Source organism: Colius striatus, chromosome 1, assembly GCF_028858725.1.
Source record: "Colius striatus isolate bColStr4 chromosome 1, bColStr4.1.hap1, whole genome shotgun sequence".
In the NCBI taxonomy this organism is placed as follows: domain Eukaryota; kingdom Metazoa; phylum Chordata; class Aves; order Coliiformes; family Coliidae; genus Colius; species Colius striatus.
Window position 1 is genome coordinate 172,481,747 of NC_084759.1, and position 16,745 is coordinate 172,498,491.

Below are 16,745 nucleotides of genomic sequence, written 5' to 3' on the forward strand. Positions count from 1 at the left end.
GTTTTTTCACCCGAGCAAGGGACTTGTGCTTGTTGCTGTTGGAACTAGGTGCTGAAACACTCTGGTCTGAAGCCAAGCTTTAGTTTCTTTGAGTTCACCTACTCATTTGTGCCTCTTCTCTATCCTCCTCCTTCACCCCTCTCCACTCCCCCACTGGAAAAAGCCTACAAATAAATCAAGATACATTTCCCATAGACTAGATTCTGTGAGAAGAGGTTTTGAGAAACAAATGTTACGGGTTCACACAGACCTCTTTTTTTTTCTGTCTCTGTCCAGGAGAAGGTTAGGTCTTTTAATTCCACGCAACTTCAAAACAGCAGAGGCTTTTAGAGGTGGATTTTGAACAGCTTCTGCTGTCATTGGACCAAGGTGTGTGCAACAAACTGTTACTATCACAATGAGATTAAGAAAACGCCAAGTGTGAGACTTGAATAATAATGTGCTATGCAGTGTCAGCTATACCTCAGACTTATGTCTGTGGTATTCAGTTTAACCACCAAAGCTTCTCAAATCTAATCATTTCATGCCACGTACCCTGGCAGTGTTGTATAGCAGCTGTCCTTTTGTAGTTGATGTGTAATTACATCATGAAAAGACTTTAATTACCATATTACTAAATTACCAGCCAGCAATCCTTTCAGGTTCAGCCCTAGCTCACTTCTGTATGGACTATTAGGCTTCTCCAAGCTGAACACTTTTGCTTGGTGTAAAAGGGAGGAAAAATTGTGCTAATTGTAGGTTTTGTTATGAACTATTATTGAGCTTGATGTTATGGCATCACTAATGTCAACGATATAATTAAACTTCTGCTAACGATGCAATCACAGTTCCTCTAATAATTATATGTTAACTGCACATGATACCAGAACCTGCTAAAAATGAGGTGATATATTCAGAGCCAGATAAAAACAACTTGGAGGGAGATGCTTTCATTCTGTAACGGCTTGTCTGATCATTCTTAGACTCTGCCATAGATATACCTACCAGCACAGTCAAAATTCATGTCTGAATATCGGGAAAAGCTTTTCCTCATGTGTGTATCTGTTTCTTTCTTCCTCTCAGTGGTTAGCATTGCCCATGCAAGGTTATCCAGTTAGGGGACTGACAGTGCTAGAGTCAGCCATCCAATACGTAGTGTGTTTCTGGAGAGCACTGAGACACTGTGCTTTGCTTACTGGTTTGACATATACATTATGGTAACTAGGCCAGACTAGGCCTGGAATAGCCACTTTTTAATGCAGGATAGTAAATCTCTGCTCATTCCTTAAATAGTATTTTTCCATGTTATATTGCTAAAGTGACTTTTTAGTTCTAAACTGCCATAACATGCCTTGTTAATCTCAGTTCTTTTTAGTTTTATGCTTTTTATTAAAATGTTGTTTTATAGCTAGTGATGAAGCAGTAGTAAAACAGAGATTTAATGTTTTTACTGATTGCTGCCCAATTATTGTATAGCCTCATGCAATCTAACATTTGCCCAATATCACTACAATGACTGTAATGCAGTATGATCATATTAACTATCTTTGGTGCGAGTGTTCTGGCTTTCATGTTGTCTGGCTAAGTAGCTGCTCAGAGACTGCAGGCACTACCATTTTGTGCTGTGCTTGAAGCCATGTAGGGTAGCTGTGCTTTTATCATTATACGAGAGGCAGAACACCACAAGTTGATTTGACTCTTCCATAGGCCCTGAAACGCTCACTAAATCTGCAAATGGGTTCTTGGGCTTTTTTGATTTATTGGCAGAACATGGGATCAAAGCAAAGAGCCTGATGTTTCGGAGGCTTCACAGACTTGCAGGGTCACTGGACTTTTTTTTTTCTTTTTTTGCTTTGCTTCATCAGCTTTTTATCATCTTTTTGTCTCCTTGCTTTTGCTCCCCTGTGCTTATGTTTTCAGGGCATATTCGCCCTCTGCTTGAACACATATCCTCAGGGGCAGAATAGATTTTCTCCTCCTTTTTGGAAGTGTAGAATTAATGATAAGGCATTTGGGATTGTTAAATGATAGCCGCTCATTGAGTGGATGTTTTTGTGGCACTTCTCTGTGGGTGGAGGTTAAGCAACTTCACTGATGCTTCAGGTGCCTAGTTGTGGGAGAGTGTTTACAACACTGACCTCTCCCAGTGTAATAAAATAGTGAATTTAAAACAGCTTTGTTTATTGTTTCAGTTCTTTCCGGAATTGCTGCTTTTGTTGAATCTCACTACATTTATGCTTCCTCTTCTTCTCTGTCATGGTGCTTGTCAGCTGTTTCCCTCACACATAGCTCTCATTGTAGGAAGTCAAATTTGGAGGATTAATTTGCTTTCATGAAGTAAATGTGAGAGGTGTGGAAATAGCCATGTAGCTGCTGGCTGTCAATGGAGCTTAACTTCTGAGAAGTCAGAATTGGTGATTTTGACCCATTTTTGTGGTTCATGGTATCCTCTTCCTCAAGGCAATCTAGCAGGGTGGTTTTTGCCAGAAGCATTAACACTGTGTAAGGATGGGCACCAAAAAGTGTTCTAGTAGATTACTACTGCAGAGCTAGTTTGCTTAAGTCTTTGGTTTACAGTACTTTAAAGAAACTGTCTTTTCTGATTTATTTTTTATTTAACTACCCATCTTTTAGTCTCGATGGTGTATGCTTTCCTTGTTTTCCTTGAATGATCTGCCTAAGCCCACTCTATCTCCTTACATCTGTGTCTGCATAAACAGCAATAAACGTGCTTCATGCTTGGTACTTGGGGGTCTCCAGAGGAAAGGCTCAGTTACTAAGCTTCCCCAGTCTGCAATATTTGGAAAAGCTTTATTTTTTACCATTGAGGCCTTTTTTTACACCCAGGGCCTTTTCACCTCGGACCATGCCATCTGTGGTGATTCTTCTTTGTCCTCTGAAGTTCTCATTCCTCCACATAGCAAAAGATGCCTCCCAAGAGGCGAGAGTAACACTTATGGATTACATTTTGACCAATCTATGTGCACATCTCCATTTTAGATTATTATTAATTCTTTGACAGAATCACTTGAAAATAATAAATGTTTGATCATTTCAGGGCAACAAACAACCTAAGCTTGGTCTGCTTAGGAGCCTGTGTAGTGAGGAGAGACTGAGTTTAAGACAAAGCAAGTCTCTTCCACACACATTCTCCTTCACTGACTGCACTTTGGTAAGTGGAGAGATCTCATCCTGTCTAGCCAAAAATGCTTTGAAAAGAGTGTGACCTCTTAGTCACACTTAGGAGATATCACCAAATCTCATCCCTGTTTCCCCTGCATCTTTTCCTTAGAGGACTGAATTGCAGGCCTGCAGTAAGCACTTCTGCATCCCTTCTCCTGCCTGGCCTCCTTCCAGGAAAAAGGAAAGAGCACAGGATTCATGGGAATAGCAGCAACCACAGATATTGCAGGGCTGTGTGCTGGGTAAAGCTTTTGGAGACACTTCAGGAAACACTTTAAGTGAGGTGTGGAAAAAAGATGTTGCATCAGAAATAAGTCATTGCATTCAAAGTGCAGAGAAGAGGAAGAGTGTTTTCTAGGAATCCAGTGGATGACAAGTTCCAGGGCATTGGCACATCATATCGAGCACTGACTTGGCAGAAATTATTAATTTGGCTGTAAATGTTCATAGGCTTTTGAAAGACAAATGTCCTACCTCTTTTTCCAAACTCTTGTTTTTCCTGAGTTGAACATATGCCTTAGCAATATCTATGGCAATCTCTAGCAGGTGTTGAAGCCATTGTAAACATTTTCAATGTTTAGTAAATTCAGTTAAGTCTTTGGTCCTAACCACACAGACTTTGTCTAGCCATGAAATCCTTATGTTCCAGGAACATGAGGAGAGAGGAATTTTGACTATTCAATTATGGCTATTCAAGTAATATCAGTAAACTGGAAAGCTTCAGATCGTTGGTATTAGTTTCCAGGAGTGATGAATTCTATTAACTTTAATTCTCATAGATTTTCAGCCTTTAAAAAAAGAAAGAAAAAAACCTCCAAATCAACAAGACCCAAACAAACTAATCAAGCAAGGCAAAAAAAAGCTGGTTGCTGCCACTGCAAATAGAAATCCCTCTATTGCCTATTTTTATTGGTGAATATAAGCACTGATTAATGAAAAAATCCCACTGTAATAACCTCTTTGCATGCATGTTGCATGTGCCGCCTGTAGAGCTCACAGTGTCTGAGGCGAGTTGGGCAAAGCGTACTGGTTTGTAATTTTAATCACTTTTGTACCAGTAGTTTACTGATGCATAAAGAGTCTGTGACCTTTAATAGAGGCAACTCATGGTGTAAGCAAATATACCAGAATCCAGATCTCTTAATGCAGTGCATTATGCTGAAAGCCATGTTTTTAATCTCTGCTTTTGTAAGCTGACCACAGAGACACCTGCGGGTTCTTCATTCCAGCGTTACAGAGCCAGGGCCAAGGCACACCAAGCAGGCTGGGCACCTTGGACATCTGTCTCCCATCTCTGCTATGAGAGGAGGGCCAGAGGAAGCACCCCAAGCTTGCTTGGTGAATGTTTTGAGTCTGCTGTGGTTCTTGCTATGTTGGAAAGCCCAGAGCTTTCATTTGCAGCGGCAGCTACCCAATGCAGCTTGAGACCTGCTCCTGGGGCTTTTAGCAAGGGCTTCCCGTGTCACTTCTGCAGGGGTGAATGAAGCAGGGCTTTGGTAAAAATTCACTGACACAGAGTGAACAGAGAGTGCGACTCTCAGTGTGCATTTACTTCTCAGTCCAGCTTGTTCCAGTATCCTGCAACTGCTGCTAAATTAAGCAAAAAAGCTGAGATGAAAGATGTGGTGCTTTAGGTGCTGAAAGTCCTTCTGACTTCCTCAATGGTAAGACAGTGAAGAGCAGAGGGGGGAAAGAAATCCATGCTGCTTCCATCTTACGTGGTCAGCCATATCCCAGCCATATTACTGGCAAAATAAACATTGATTTCTACAGCAATGCCTTCATCCACTAAGCCCAGGTTTAGTTGCCATAGTAACTTGTCCTGGAGATGAATCTGATATCCTGGACAGCAGGGAAAAACACTTTGATTCCACAGATACCAGTCCTGAGGCTCAGTTGGCCACAGAGATGTGACTGCACTTCTTTGTTCATTTCCCTGGCACAGCCTGAGTAATTGGTGGCATGTTGTTCAGCTGTGATACAGAAATGTGGTGGTGTGTCATCATTGCAATTCTGGACCAAGCTGTTCAAATGAAGAACACACTGAAATCATCACGGGCAAAATGAATCCCATAAGGGCAGCAAATCTCCAAGCTAAGGATGCTGGAGGCAACGGTGGACACTTTTTTTGTGCTAGCAGTGTGGCTATAAAGTCAGCAGAACCTGACTTGTAATAGCTTCCTGGCAGCCAGCTGAAGTCCTCTCTGAGAGATCAGTGAGTTCAGATGTAAACCAACATGGAAGCAAACATAATTAATTATAAGGTATTTGAGGTCAATTCATCGACTTTTGATTTAGTGCTACTGGAACAAGAGTAGACAATATTCAAAGTGTATAGGTAAACATACAAAATCACCACTTTGCATAACAAAATTTGCTTTCATGATTTAAAAAAAAAACAAGCAAAAAACCCACACACAGATATCCAGTGCCATTCCACTAATGATGGGATAGAAGTACCAAAAAAAGAGTATAATTAGTACTAAAATGAAACAGCTAATAAAGCCAGCTGCTGATAATAAGTTACTAATAGTAACTCCATACCTAAATTACATCAGACAAACAGTACACTTGACTTAAACTAGAACAGGGACTTCATGGGAGAGTCCCATGGGAAGGGAGCTGCAGCCAACCAAAGGAGCACTGAGAACTAGAAGCATACAGCTCCAGGGTCAAAAGCGACCAGTGTGTCTTCTCCCAGCTGTCTCCTCTGTGGATAATTTGCAAGCTCAGTATTATCTTTCATTTAAAACTGTAGAGTTGAGTAGTGATGTAGAAACAGCCGAAATAATTTAGTTACAGTGTTGGGGGTGGCCAAGTGCCTCTCAGCATTGGATGCAATATATAGGGCAGAGGGAGGCTGCTGCTTGCTGAGTTGTTTGTTGAATACACAGGATGGAATGTGAGTTCAGTTCTAAAATTTCAGGTGCTAGGGTAGGTGAGAAGTAAGCCTTTCTATGGAAATCTACAAATATTATTTTGCTTTGAGGAACAGCTTCTAGTTGCTCATCTGTGATCCTTTAAAAACAGTAGAATTCATTTAGTAAAAACGAACCACCAGAATAGTGGCTTTATAGTGTGTCAGCAGCCTCATTTTGCCCAGAGGCCTTCTCCACAGGAATCACTAAATAAGTGTTAGAAATGTAAACATGAATGAGTTGAGTAACTGGAAACAATGTAAAGCTCTACATGTGTGTGCACAGAAACAGTTTGTGTGCTCATAGGTGCCACTGCAAGGCAACTTTCAAGGTTTCCTGCAGGGGGACCCGATTTCTTAATTTATTTCTATGCCTCCTTTCAAAGACAGGAGGAGGTTCTTGTGTTGCCACAGGAGAGATGTAGCATGCTTGACTCTGTGTTGGTATGAGGACATGGAAAGAGAAGCCTGTGAATGAAATACCTGGCGATTCCTGTGCTGAGATGTTAGCCCTTGGAATTGCCAGGGCAGCTGGCAGTCTGCAGAAAGGCTTAGCAGAGGTTTGGGAGGGTTTTTCATTGTTCCTGCAGGAAATACCAAAGCATACTCCTGTAGGAAATTGCTTTAACCCTGCCTTTGTGCAATACTTCACCAAGGCAAGTTCTGACACCTTTTATTGACTTGAGGGAGCTGAAGTTCCTCCAAGGGATGAGTGAATGTGTCCGAGCAGCCTGCTTTAGCCACTGCATACATGATGAGACTACGTTGTCAGAGGAAGAACCACAAGTAGAGAGCGTGTGCCCCCTTAACGTTTGCTTTGTTTGCCTGAAAAATGCTCTGGTGTTTCTGTTCTGTGACAGTATTTCTGTGAACAGCCTGACATTTATGCTGAAAAATGGGAAGAAGCCAGGTGACAGAACTGTTGAATGGCAGTGGATGAAAGTTGAGGTCAAGGGCAATTTTGTTGTCTCTAAACCTTCCCTGGTTTGTTGCTTGTTTTCTTCTTGGTAGCAGTGCCAAGCAGGAGTTGGGGCATTTTGAAACATCTCTTGGGTGTTATGGGTGGGAGGCAGCTAGATGTGGGGTTGTGTTTCTGTTGCTGAGGGTTGCTGCTTTCACCCTGAGTTTTATGACGATGAATATGTCATTGCTGGGACCTGGCTTAATGCCAGCTAAACATCATATACTGGTTTGTTTCACTATCCTCAGCCTGCCTTAATTTGTAAAATAAGGAAATTATTTAAAGGTTTTGCATTATAGTTCCATGATTATTGCCTGTGCAGTGAGATGTTTGTTCACCTGATTTCTAAAGCAACCTTGAGAAATGAGACTGTGGGACTAAGGGAGAGTAATTCAGTTCATAGTAAGTGAAACGGAGGTGTCAGAGCTGAATGTATTAACAGTCATTAGTAATTGTAACAGTTGTAAGTTCTAGGACTTCGTTTTAAGACATGAGAAACTTTTTTTTCTTTTTATAATCACTTCTTCTTTCACATCTTAACAATTAAGAAAAGACAAATAAGCAAAACTGGTTTGAAGCTCACCAGACATTAGCATTGCTCCTTCTTGGCTCCTTTATGTATTTAGTTACCATAGTAAACAAGTACCCAACTAGGCTTATTCCATAGTTTTAGGATTTACTTTTTTTTTTTTCCTCAGCTATTTTGTGACACACCTAATTAAAATGTACTGCTTGATTCCCCTTTGAATGTAATAAAACCCTGCCTTACTCTTTCTGTCAGTTTAATCCCTCTTTCTTTTCCATTGACACATTTCTAATACCTCTTCAGACAGGCCAGACACTTCTGCTTCATCTGTACCAAATCCACAATGCTTAACACCTTTTGACAAAATGGATACATCCTCCCTGTGGCTTGGAATTGATATGTGCTGTCAAAAGGGGTTTTCTGAATGGTCTCTCTTTGTCACCTTTACTAGTTTTTTATCCTGTGTTGTAGAAATGCGCAGTTTAATGTTGCTTTTCAGATCATCTTTGACTGAAAAAGTGTGTAATGGAACCAGGGTGTCCCCTGAATACTCTTAACAGTAGGAGATGCCTCTTTGTTTTGAACACCAGAATCCCAGTAGACCCATGACAGCAGTGAAATTACACTTTTGACCTTGTTCACTAAAGTGTTTCTTTCTCTGTATGATTAAATGAGAGTAACCAACAATAGCTTCCTCTAAAATGTATGAGTTCCCTCTGTTTGTTTCTCATAAGAAACTCAGAGAGGATGCTGTGCAATTCTCAGATGATTGTGTTCCTCACAAAAGAGAAAAGAAAAAAAAAAAAGCCCAACCCTGTTTGATTCAAGGAGAAGTGGCTGTTTTAACCATATTAAAAATGCAAATGCAATTGATGTATTGATATTTTCCCTAAGCTAGTGTCGTTGCTACCTCCTGAGTATGTGAGCAGCAGTACAACACAGTGGAGGATTTTTACCCTTTTGTTGCTTCATTCACCACATTTTAAAAGGGGATATATACTAAAGCACCAAATACTGGTTTAAAGTATTGAATCTGAATATAGAAAACAACCATATACTTAAGGTTTTGTTTGAATGCTGAAATACTCGAAAGATCATTTAACTGATACCATGGGCTACATGGTTATGTCGGTCCAAAAGACAAATGTAGTAGTTTCTGTGAATCTACATGCGGCCATCTGAGCCCCTGGTGTTTCTTTTCACTTGCATGTGAATGAGTGGATGGAACCAGCTCCAGGATTTACTGTGACTGCCAGTCCCTCCTTAGCACCAAAGTGTTGGCACATCATTTGCTTCACATTTGGTTGTACAGGGCATGGCTTCTCTGGATCAGAAAATGTTCAGTAAAGTGGCCAGAGAGAGATACAAAACCAGGTTTTTGTTTCTCTCATTTTAGGCCTTTTCAGGTGTGTTTTGGATACTTTTTTTCCCCCAATATATACCAGTTTTCTGTACTTACGAGCTCTGTTTTAGTGAACATGTGTGTTCTGCAGGACAAAGAAAGTGGCTGTAAAATGCGAGGGCAAGTTCAATCCTGTAGTTTGGGGGGGAGGGGGAAGTTAGGTATCTTGAGATCAAAAGCTAGGAGAGGAAAATCTATAGTTTGTTTTTAGAAGGGACCAAAATAAGTGATTGAATGGCCTGTGTGGCCTCAAGACTTAAGAGCAGTTTCTCCTGTTTGCTCTCTGTGGATGTTGCTGTGTGGAGAGGGCATCAGAGACAGGGGGCAGTGCACAGAGGAGGCTGCAGGTCTGTGACTCCCAATTTTCTATTGTCAAAAAAAAATCTTTTGTTTTTTTAATTACTGCTTAATTGGTGATGTAAGGTAATGATTGGCATCTGAAGCAGTCTTGTCGTCAGAATATTTGGCTAGTGTTGACATACTTGTTCCCTGCAAACATGACTCACCCATCTGCCTTTGGCAGGCTCACCCTGTGGCTCTGCTATAAAGTGTTTCACCAGTGTGGCTGAAATTAAAATGTCACTATTAAACATGGCAGAATCAGACACTCTCTGGGCACTGCATCTCTTTTAGTTCTTCTTGCTTCCTAGGTAGCCATTTCTGACAGTTTAATTGGACAACTGTATTCTGGTATAAAATAATGCATTCATATTTCCACAATGTACAGGGAGCTAAATGATTTCAGAGCACTATTTCATTGCATACATACATCTTTCATGCATGGCAAAAGCAATAATGCTCACATAATACCATGTTGCTGCTTAGTCCATTAGGAAGAGTAAAGTCAAAATTAATTGTCCTGCAGGACCGTATAGAATAGGTCTCTAAAAGCAGTTGCTGGGCTGTTTGTGGCTGCTGTGTCAGCCAAGCTCCCTCCCTGTGAGTGGTTATTGACTTTGGGCTATTGAATTCAGGGCTCTGGAGGTTGCTCAGTGGGAAAAGCCTTCAGTCGGTGCTTGGCAGCTCTGTCACTGCGAGGTCACAGAAAGGGCAGTTCAGTCTCCAAACCCAATTAGGGCCTGATTCGATTCAACACCTCTTTGACCACAGGGGAAAATGCCACCAAGCAGAGTGGCTCCCAGGCCAGGCTTTCGCACCCAGCCTCTCCAGTGAGATGGCTGAAAAACGTGTCTGGTTTTGTCACTTGGGCTGTCAGAAGTACCCTTTGCTGTCATGGAACAGCTAAGCAGCTGGGGCAGAAAGGTAAAGAGCCCAGTAAGAGGATAATGAGCCCACCACAGCTGAATTCAGACCAGTGACCTGTGCATGTACGTCTGTGTCCCTCCCGTTACTCATATCTAGAGCTGTCTAATTCCTCGGATCAAATCATTTGACTCTTACGAGCAGCTGTAACTTTCAAGTTGAATAAAGTCCAACTGCTGAAAACGTTAATGAAAAAGATAAAACTGAGCACTGCTTTAATTCCCCCCTCCAAAGAGATGGAGGATTTTTTGTGCTGCATTGTGTTTTTCATCCCAGGTGGCCACAATTTCTAGTGAAAATAAGTTGAACCATGAAAGGTTGACCCACTCGCCTCTGAATTGCTTTTTATATGATGTGAGTCCCTCAGGGCCCAATTCTACCCATAGAAGTGAGAATGATAGCTATCAACGTATATAGGAAGTATATCAGCGTGCACAAAGAAAAAGGTGAACCCCAGACTGGTCTGAATGGGTCTTAAAATATGGATTTCCTGTGAAATGGTGATTAAAAGGGAAGTAGAGGGTAATTAGAAAATTAGCTTGACACACTAACAGTTTTATCAATGTGTGGTTTTATGTCAGCTCTTTCAGACAAGCACAAGATCAGTAGATTCCTTATGACTGTTTTAAAAGAATATGTAAAATTTGGTTAGTGTCTGATCAGCTCCTTTGATCAACCTAGTCTAGATTGTTGCCAGAGTACTTACTGTGTACTAAACCCACAGTCTCCTTAAATGGAAGCCTACTCAAGTGAGTCAAATTACATATGAAAAGGTTATAAAAGCTGTCCACTGTCTTTGGGTAAATGAGTCTGGTTCAAAGAAGAATTGCAAAAATAAAAGCAAAGGTGATGTTGAAGAAGGAGCAGAATTCATGATTGGTTTTTTTTGATTGGTTGGCTGTTTTTTTAATGACTCTTTTAAAAATCCAAAAGAAAACTTTTCAGCAAACCTTTATTATATTTAATTGGAGCAGCATTTTTGTAAGACTTTAGCATATTCAAATTCTATAAAGAGGAAAAAAAAAATTGCATCAAAAATTCTGCACAAATTTCTCTTAGGAAGATAACAAATTGCAATCACCGTGGCTGTCTCATTTCAAGCACACAATATTGGTTTTAATTGTAGCAGTGGAGGACCAATGGGAGCCTTCAGGATGTAGGTTGCATTCTTGCCACCACAACTTTCTACATAGGATTATTTGCAAGGGAGTGCTGGAAGTCCAGAGCAGAGAATTTATCTGTCAAAGCAAAGCTGTTTTCTCCTCATCACTGGAGCCATTTCCCACCTCTCCCATTGTAGCGCCATGCTGTACCCGTCCGTTCTCTGCCACGTGAATCTCAGAAACGTGAACAGCTCCTTTTTCATACTAGACAACAGCAGATGATCCTTCAGAGACAATTTTAGTTGAATATAATATCCAGAATACTTGGAAAGTTATTCAATGCCATTAATTTTAGAAACTGGTTTGTACCTGGGCTGGTTTTCTCAAGATGCTTGTGTTTCAGATATAGAGGTTAAGTTTTCAGTTCTCATGTACCTGCCATATTTGTTGGCTGCATTGCAGTGCCGTCAGAAGAGCTGGCATAGAAGTAGTGCCATCAAATTGATGACATTATCAAGAGAAGTAAGCTGGCCCATAAATACCTCATAAAGAGGATGAAAAGACTACAGAAATGAGACCATTTAAAACATAAAGAAACTGGAATCCAAGCAACAGTTGCTTGTTTTGTCTACACCAAATTCTGTGCAATTTCAAGGGGAGAGCTGGTAAGCTACTACTGTTCCAAACATTGAATTAATCTACTGAAGGTTGAGAAACAGCTCCAAAACGGGCACTAAAATCTTTAGGATGATACATAGTTCATTCAGCTTTTCAAAAGTGCCGAGTATTACTACACATACAGAGCTGTGTAAATAATGGAAAGATATAAAAGCACAGTTCTGTGAGTGATTACGTGTCTGCAGAATGCAGGAGTAAGACTGAGTAAGTTCTTCCCTCCTGTGTCTGTGTTTCAGCCAGCAGCATTACACCATGGGAGAATCAGACCATATTTTGCATTCAGGGTAACAGATTGTTAAGAGGCAAAAGGCAGGTGTTTGAAATAATTTCCTCTCTGCCATTTGCAGAAGCGTATGTGAAATCTCCTGGCTGATCTATAGTCATTCCATTACCTGTCATCTTTCAGCACGTAACTAGTTAAATTTGTGTTAAACAGGATTTGCTCTGCTGTTTCCATTTGCTGTTGGAGTAGAAATGTTCTGACATGACATATGACCAATCAATAATTGGAAAGTGCTTGCATGAGTCATTTGAAGCCAGTGGCTTAGACAGTGTCAGCCACAACTGGGATTAAAACCTGCAAAGAGTTGTTCTACAATCAGTGATTCTGCAGCATTTCCTCTGGGTGTCTGCATTTCACATAATAAGGATACCCTGTAGACATCAACTGAAATAACTCTAGCCTTTGTTGGTTGGATGTTTTTGTGAGCTCTGAAATGAACTTGGCATATACAAATATACTTTGTTATCCAGCCTAAAGGATGCAGGGCAGGAATTATTATCCTGTTCTGCTGAAAACTTCAGTAGAAAAGAAATGGCTTTATTTTACTGCGACTCCAAAGAGAATGGGAGTGGGACTGTACTCTGTAGTTTTCTGGGTATTTTTTACTCATTTTTTCCTTTTTTTCTGTACTGATGATGTTTTATTACTATTACAGGGCTATAATAATCCGAAACGGTGAAGTCATTCCAATGTCTTCAGAATTCACTCCAGAGACTGAACGCCAACGACTTCAGTATCTGGTAAGAGACCCAAGGACCAAATCAGATGCTGCTGATGTTAAGCATTGCACACTAATATCTAAGGTTCAGATACATGCTGCTGAGTTACTGTACCTCAGTGGAGGTACAGACCACATGTCCACTGAACACCACTGCCAGACTCTGTATGTCTCTCTGACATCAGCAAATGGGGAGAGAAAAGCCTGGTGGTGCAAATCTGAATGAAGGGACTCTATCTCTTCTGTGAAGGCCATTGATTTATCATGGCTGTGTTTCTGTACCTTGTTCAGCTGCAGACCTTCAGCAGCTGTTGGTGTTGGATAATGAGAGCTCAGGCATAGGGCTAACAAGCCACAGAGGTATTTCGATCCATCCCAGTGTTTACTAGGTGACAGTATAAAATACCACAGAATGCTTGGTGTGTGTGTGAACACTACTACAGAGCTTTATTCATGTCTCTAATAGTATGCCAATAATATCTCAATCAGAGAAAAGATAACCAACACAGCAAATAATCTTAGTTAGCACTAGTAGTTGCAGGATAGGATGGGTGGAAAAAGCTTAGTGTAGAGGCACCCATAAAGCTGGGACAGGGGGACTAGCTGAGAACATGCAGGGTGCTTTATACATCAAATTGCCTTGGCTGATAAGGTAACCCAAGAAATGGAAGTCAAAACACGGGGCTTTCTTTTTCATGCAAACAATCCTGTTACTTCTTAAGTTTTTCATCAGTGGTTGGTTGAAGTTGGTTGGCAGTTTGTCAAAACGCTATTCCTTACACAGTCGAGAGATTTATTTTGTGCTGCTTATGGCCTCCTGCTTTTTCCTCTTGGAAATATACACTTAAGCCACGGCAGGCTGTCTGTCAGCTTTGCCTGATGGGAGGTGAACAGGCCAAAGCTAGTGATGCTCCCTGGTCCTAAGGTGTCTCTTATCTTTAGCTTTGCCTGAGTGCTGTGGTTTGAAAGCAAGCAACATGCCAGTGGTTGAAGATAGGGGTGGAAGGTTTTAAAGAAAAATTGTACATTTTTCCGCGCTTGTCACGTTTGATTTTTAGTTGGATTTACTGGCTTGAAGCTGAACATTTCAGAGGAAATACGGCTTTAGGAATACTCATATTCAGAGAACCAGATGGAATAGATGCTTAATAAATATTTACAGTTCAGCTACATTTAAAAATAATTTGTTTGCCTTTAAAATAAAAGGTATCTTTAATATCTAGAGGAGTCTGCTACTTCTGTAGGAAATATGAGATAAAGTGTTGCCTACAAGGGATTTTTTTTCTCTTTTGATGTCCTCTCTGGCTTATATTTGCAAACAGCAGCTGATCTGAAAAGCATTTCTGCCGTTTCCTTTGGAAAAATTCCTTTACCTTTGTTTATTTATTTTAATTCTATATATAACAAATATGCCAGGGCTGTGGGTATTGTGTTCAAAGGAAACACATGCAAGACAGTGAGAGCGTGAAACAGAATTAGAGATAATTTTAAACATAACATTCCCTAAGTAACATTTTTGCTCTAGTACTTCAAACAAAGGTGACCTCAAATTTCTTACAGTGTTGGCATAAACATTACACTCCAAAGATTGCAGCTGTCCTACTGATTAGATCCCAAACAATTCTGCTTACTCACCTTGGTTGTCCCCAGATTCTGCTATCAGTCTATTGCATCGTCAACATCTCTCTTTTGCAGTTCTTACCTGAAAGTTACTTGGTATTTCTGTTCTAATTTGCAGTTAAAACTGAGTTTCTTTGTTTCGAACATGTTGCACTGCTCTTCCTGCACAATAGGATGAAAATCACTTAATCATTTTAGCATTAATATTTTACTTGCTAAGTGCAAAGATACTCTTCACTGTGGGGAAGTTACTACACAGGCAATGGGAAGGTATGGATTTACAGCCTGCAGGCGACCAAGTGTTGGCTCCCTGTGCAATAGAGTAATAGGGTAAAGGAGCTTTCTTCTGCTTCAGTGCCTATTGATTGCTTCAGCAACACAGGATGTTGGTTTAGGTCCTCTTTTCCTGGGCCCTAATTTCCTCTTACAAAGAAATCTGCAGGATAACAAGTTGTTCAGGTCATATTAGCATCTCTGTATGAAATCCTCCAGACTACCCTTAGACGAAATGGTGCTTCAGCTAGTACTGGTTGAGTAACTGAGCGAGGGGAAAAAAACTTTTCCCTAACCAGCTCTTATTTTAATGCAGATTTATTGACATGTATCTAAGAGTTACCTTGGGCATAAGTTTCTGGCATGGCAGCCTCCAAAGAACAAGTTGACTATGCAGTCATTCTGACTTTTGTGCAGCTCTGGGCATGGTCATCCTTCCATCTCCACCTGCTCCCTCTGTTTTTTGCAATGGGAGGACAGCACACAGTTGCATATTTCAGGCATGCTGTTTGACACACAGACCGATCTCTATGTCGGGGGACTTGTGAGAGTGTTAAAGGAGGCAACTGATCTTTCAATCACAGAGCACTTCTTAAAGATGTAAGGCATGAAAACCTTGCATCAGTATTCCCTTTGTCCATTGATTTCTGTAGAGGCTCAGCATACCATAGTGCTTCCCTTCCACTGGCGAGCATTCACAGACTCCTTTTCTTTGGAATTTTTGTGTCTTTCTTTTCTTTTTAGCACTGTGGCAGGAGAGCTCCACACAGCATCTGCTGCAGGAAAGGTCTGTCTTCCCATATCAATGTATCTTGAGAGAAAACAAAATCCGGTATTGACCAGAAACTGCTCTGACACATTCAGCAGTTGTACAGACAGTGACTACCAGAGGCAATTTTCCTTTCATCTTCTGAGGAGACTATTAATTTTAGTCATGATAGCCTAAATTGCAACAGTAAATGGCATAGATTTTGTTACTTATTCCCTTGGAAAACATGTTTAAAAAGAATGATCATCATAGAATCATAGAATGGTAGGGTTGGAAGGAACCTTTAGAGATCATCTAGTCCAACCCGTCTGAATGAATGATGATGAATGAGTGTATTACAGATGGATGTGTTGGTTACCAAAGTTGCCCTTGTGTCCATGTGCACAGCCAGGGAGTGCCCTAGAAGTCCATAGCTCAGACCAAAGATGGTGCACTACTGCTACCAGGGCAGGCTTTACTGCTAGCAGAGACTGGGTGGCCATCAGTGACAGTGAACATGGGAGCTCCTTGTGTTTGGCACCATTCAGAAAAAGGTTCATAAGCCCAAACAGGCATGGGTTCAAAGAGGACCTGTTATTTCATTGTTCAGTTGAGGATTAAGTGATAATCCTTAAGTGATCCTGCTGAAGGATGCTTGGGAAACCTAAGCCTGAAGAGGAAATGAACCTATATCACCTAAATGTCGGTTCGGTGCCTCAATTACAAATGAGATGTGTCTTCTCTTACAGTTTGCGGCTTCCCGCATCACCCAGCATAGAATTGCTTTGGCTGTCTGACACATTGCACTCTAGTGTGGTAAAAAAAAAAAGGTGTGTGGTTTTATGAAAAGGGTCTTGGCATTTCACAAGAGGAGAGACTGATCCAGGGATGGATTTGGCTCTCATTTCCCTCTTTCCTTCTGCCACCACCTCCTTTAGTTTTAATCTCTGGCTTAAACACATCAATATCATAACGGCTGAGTAATTCGCAAAACTTCTGGATGCATTGTGCTGTGCATGCTCCTGTGAACAGCAGTCTCATACAGTGGAATATTCTATTGGAGAAAACAGCACAATGTGGTAAGAGGATAA

The 16,745-nt window shown here is 40.9% G+C and overlaps 1 protein-coding gene across 1 annotated transcript in view; it reads left to right on the plus strand.

Annotated features, from left to right (window-relative positions):
- Positions 1-16,745, plus strand: part of PPM1H (protein phosphatase, Mg2+/Mn2+ dependent 1H) — a 133,481-nt gene that overhangs the window by 81,481 nt on the left and 35,255 nt on the right. Inside the window, exon 5 of the mRNA XM_062016848.1 lies at positions 12,951-13,035. Coding sequence (XP_061872832.1) covers positions 12,951-13,035 — 85 coding nt within the window. The remainder of the gene's footprint in view (positions 1-12,950; positions 13,036-16,745) is intronic.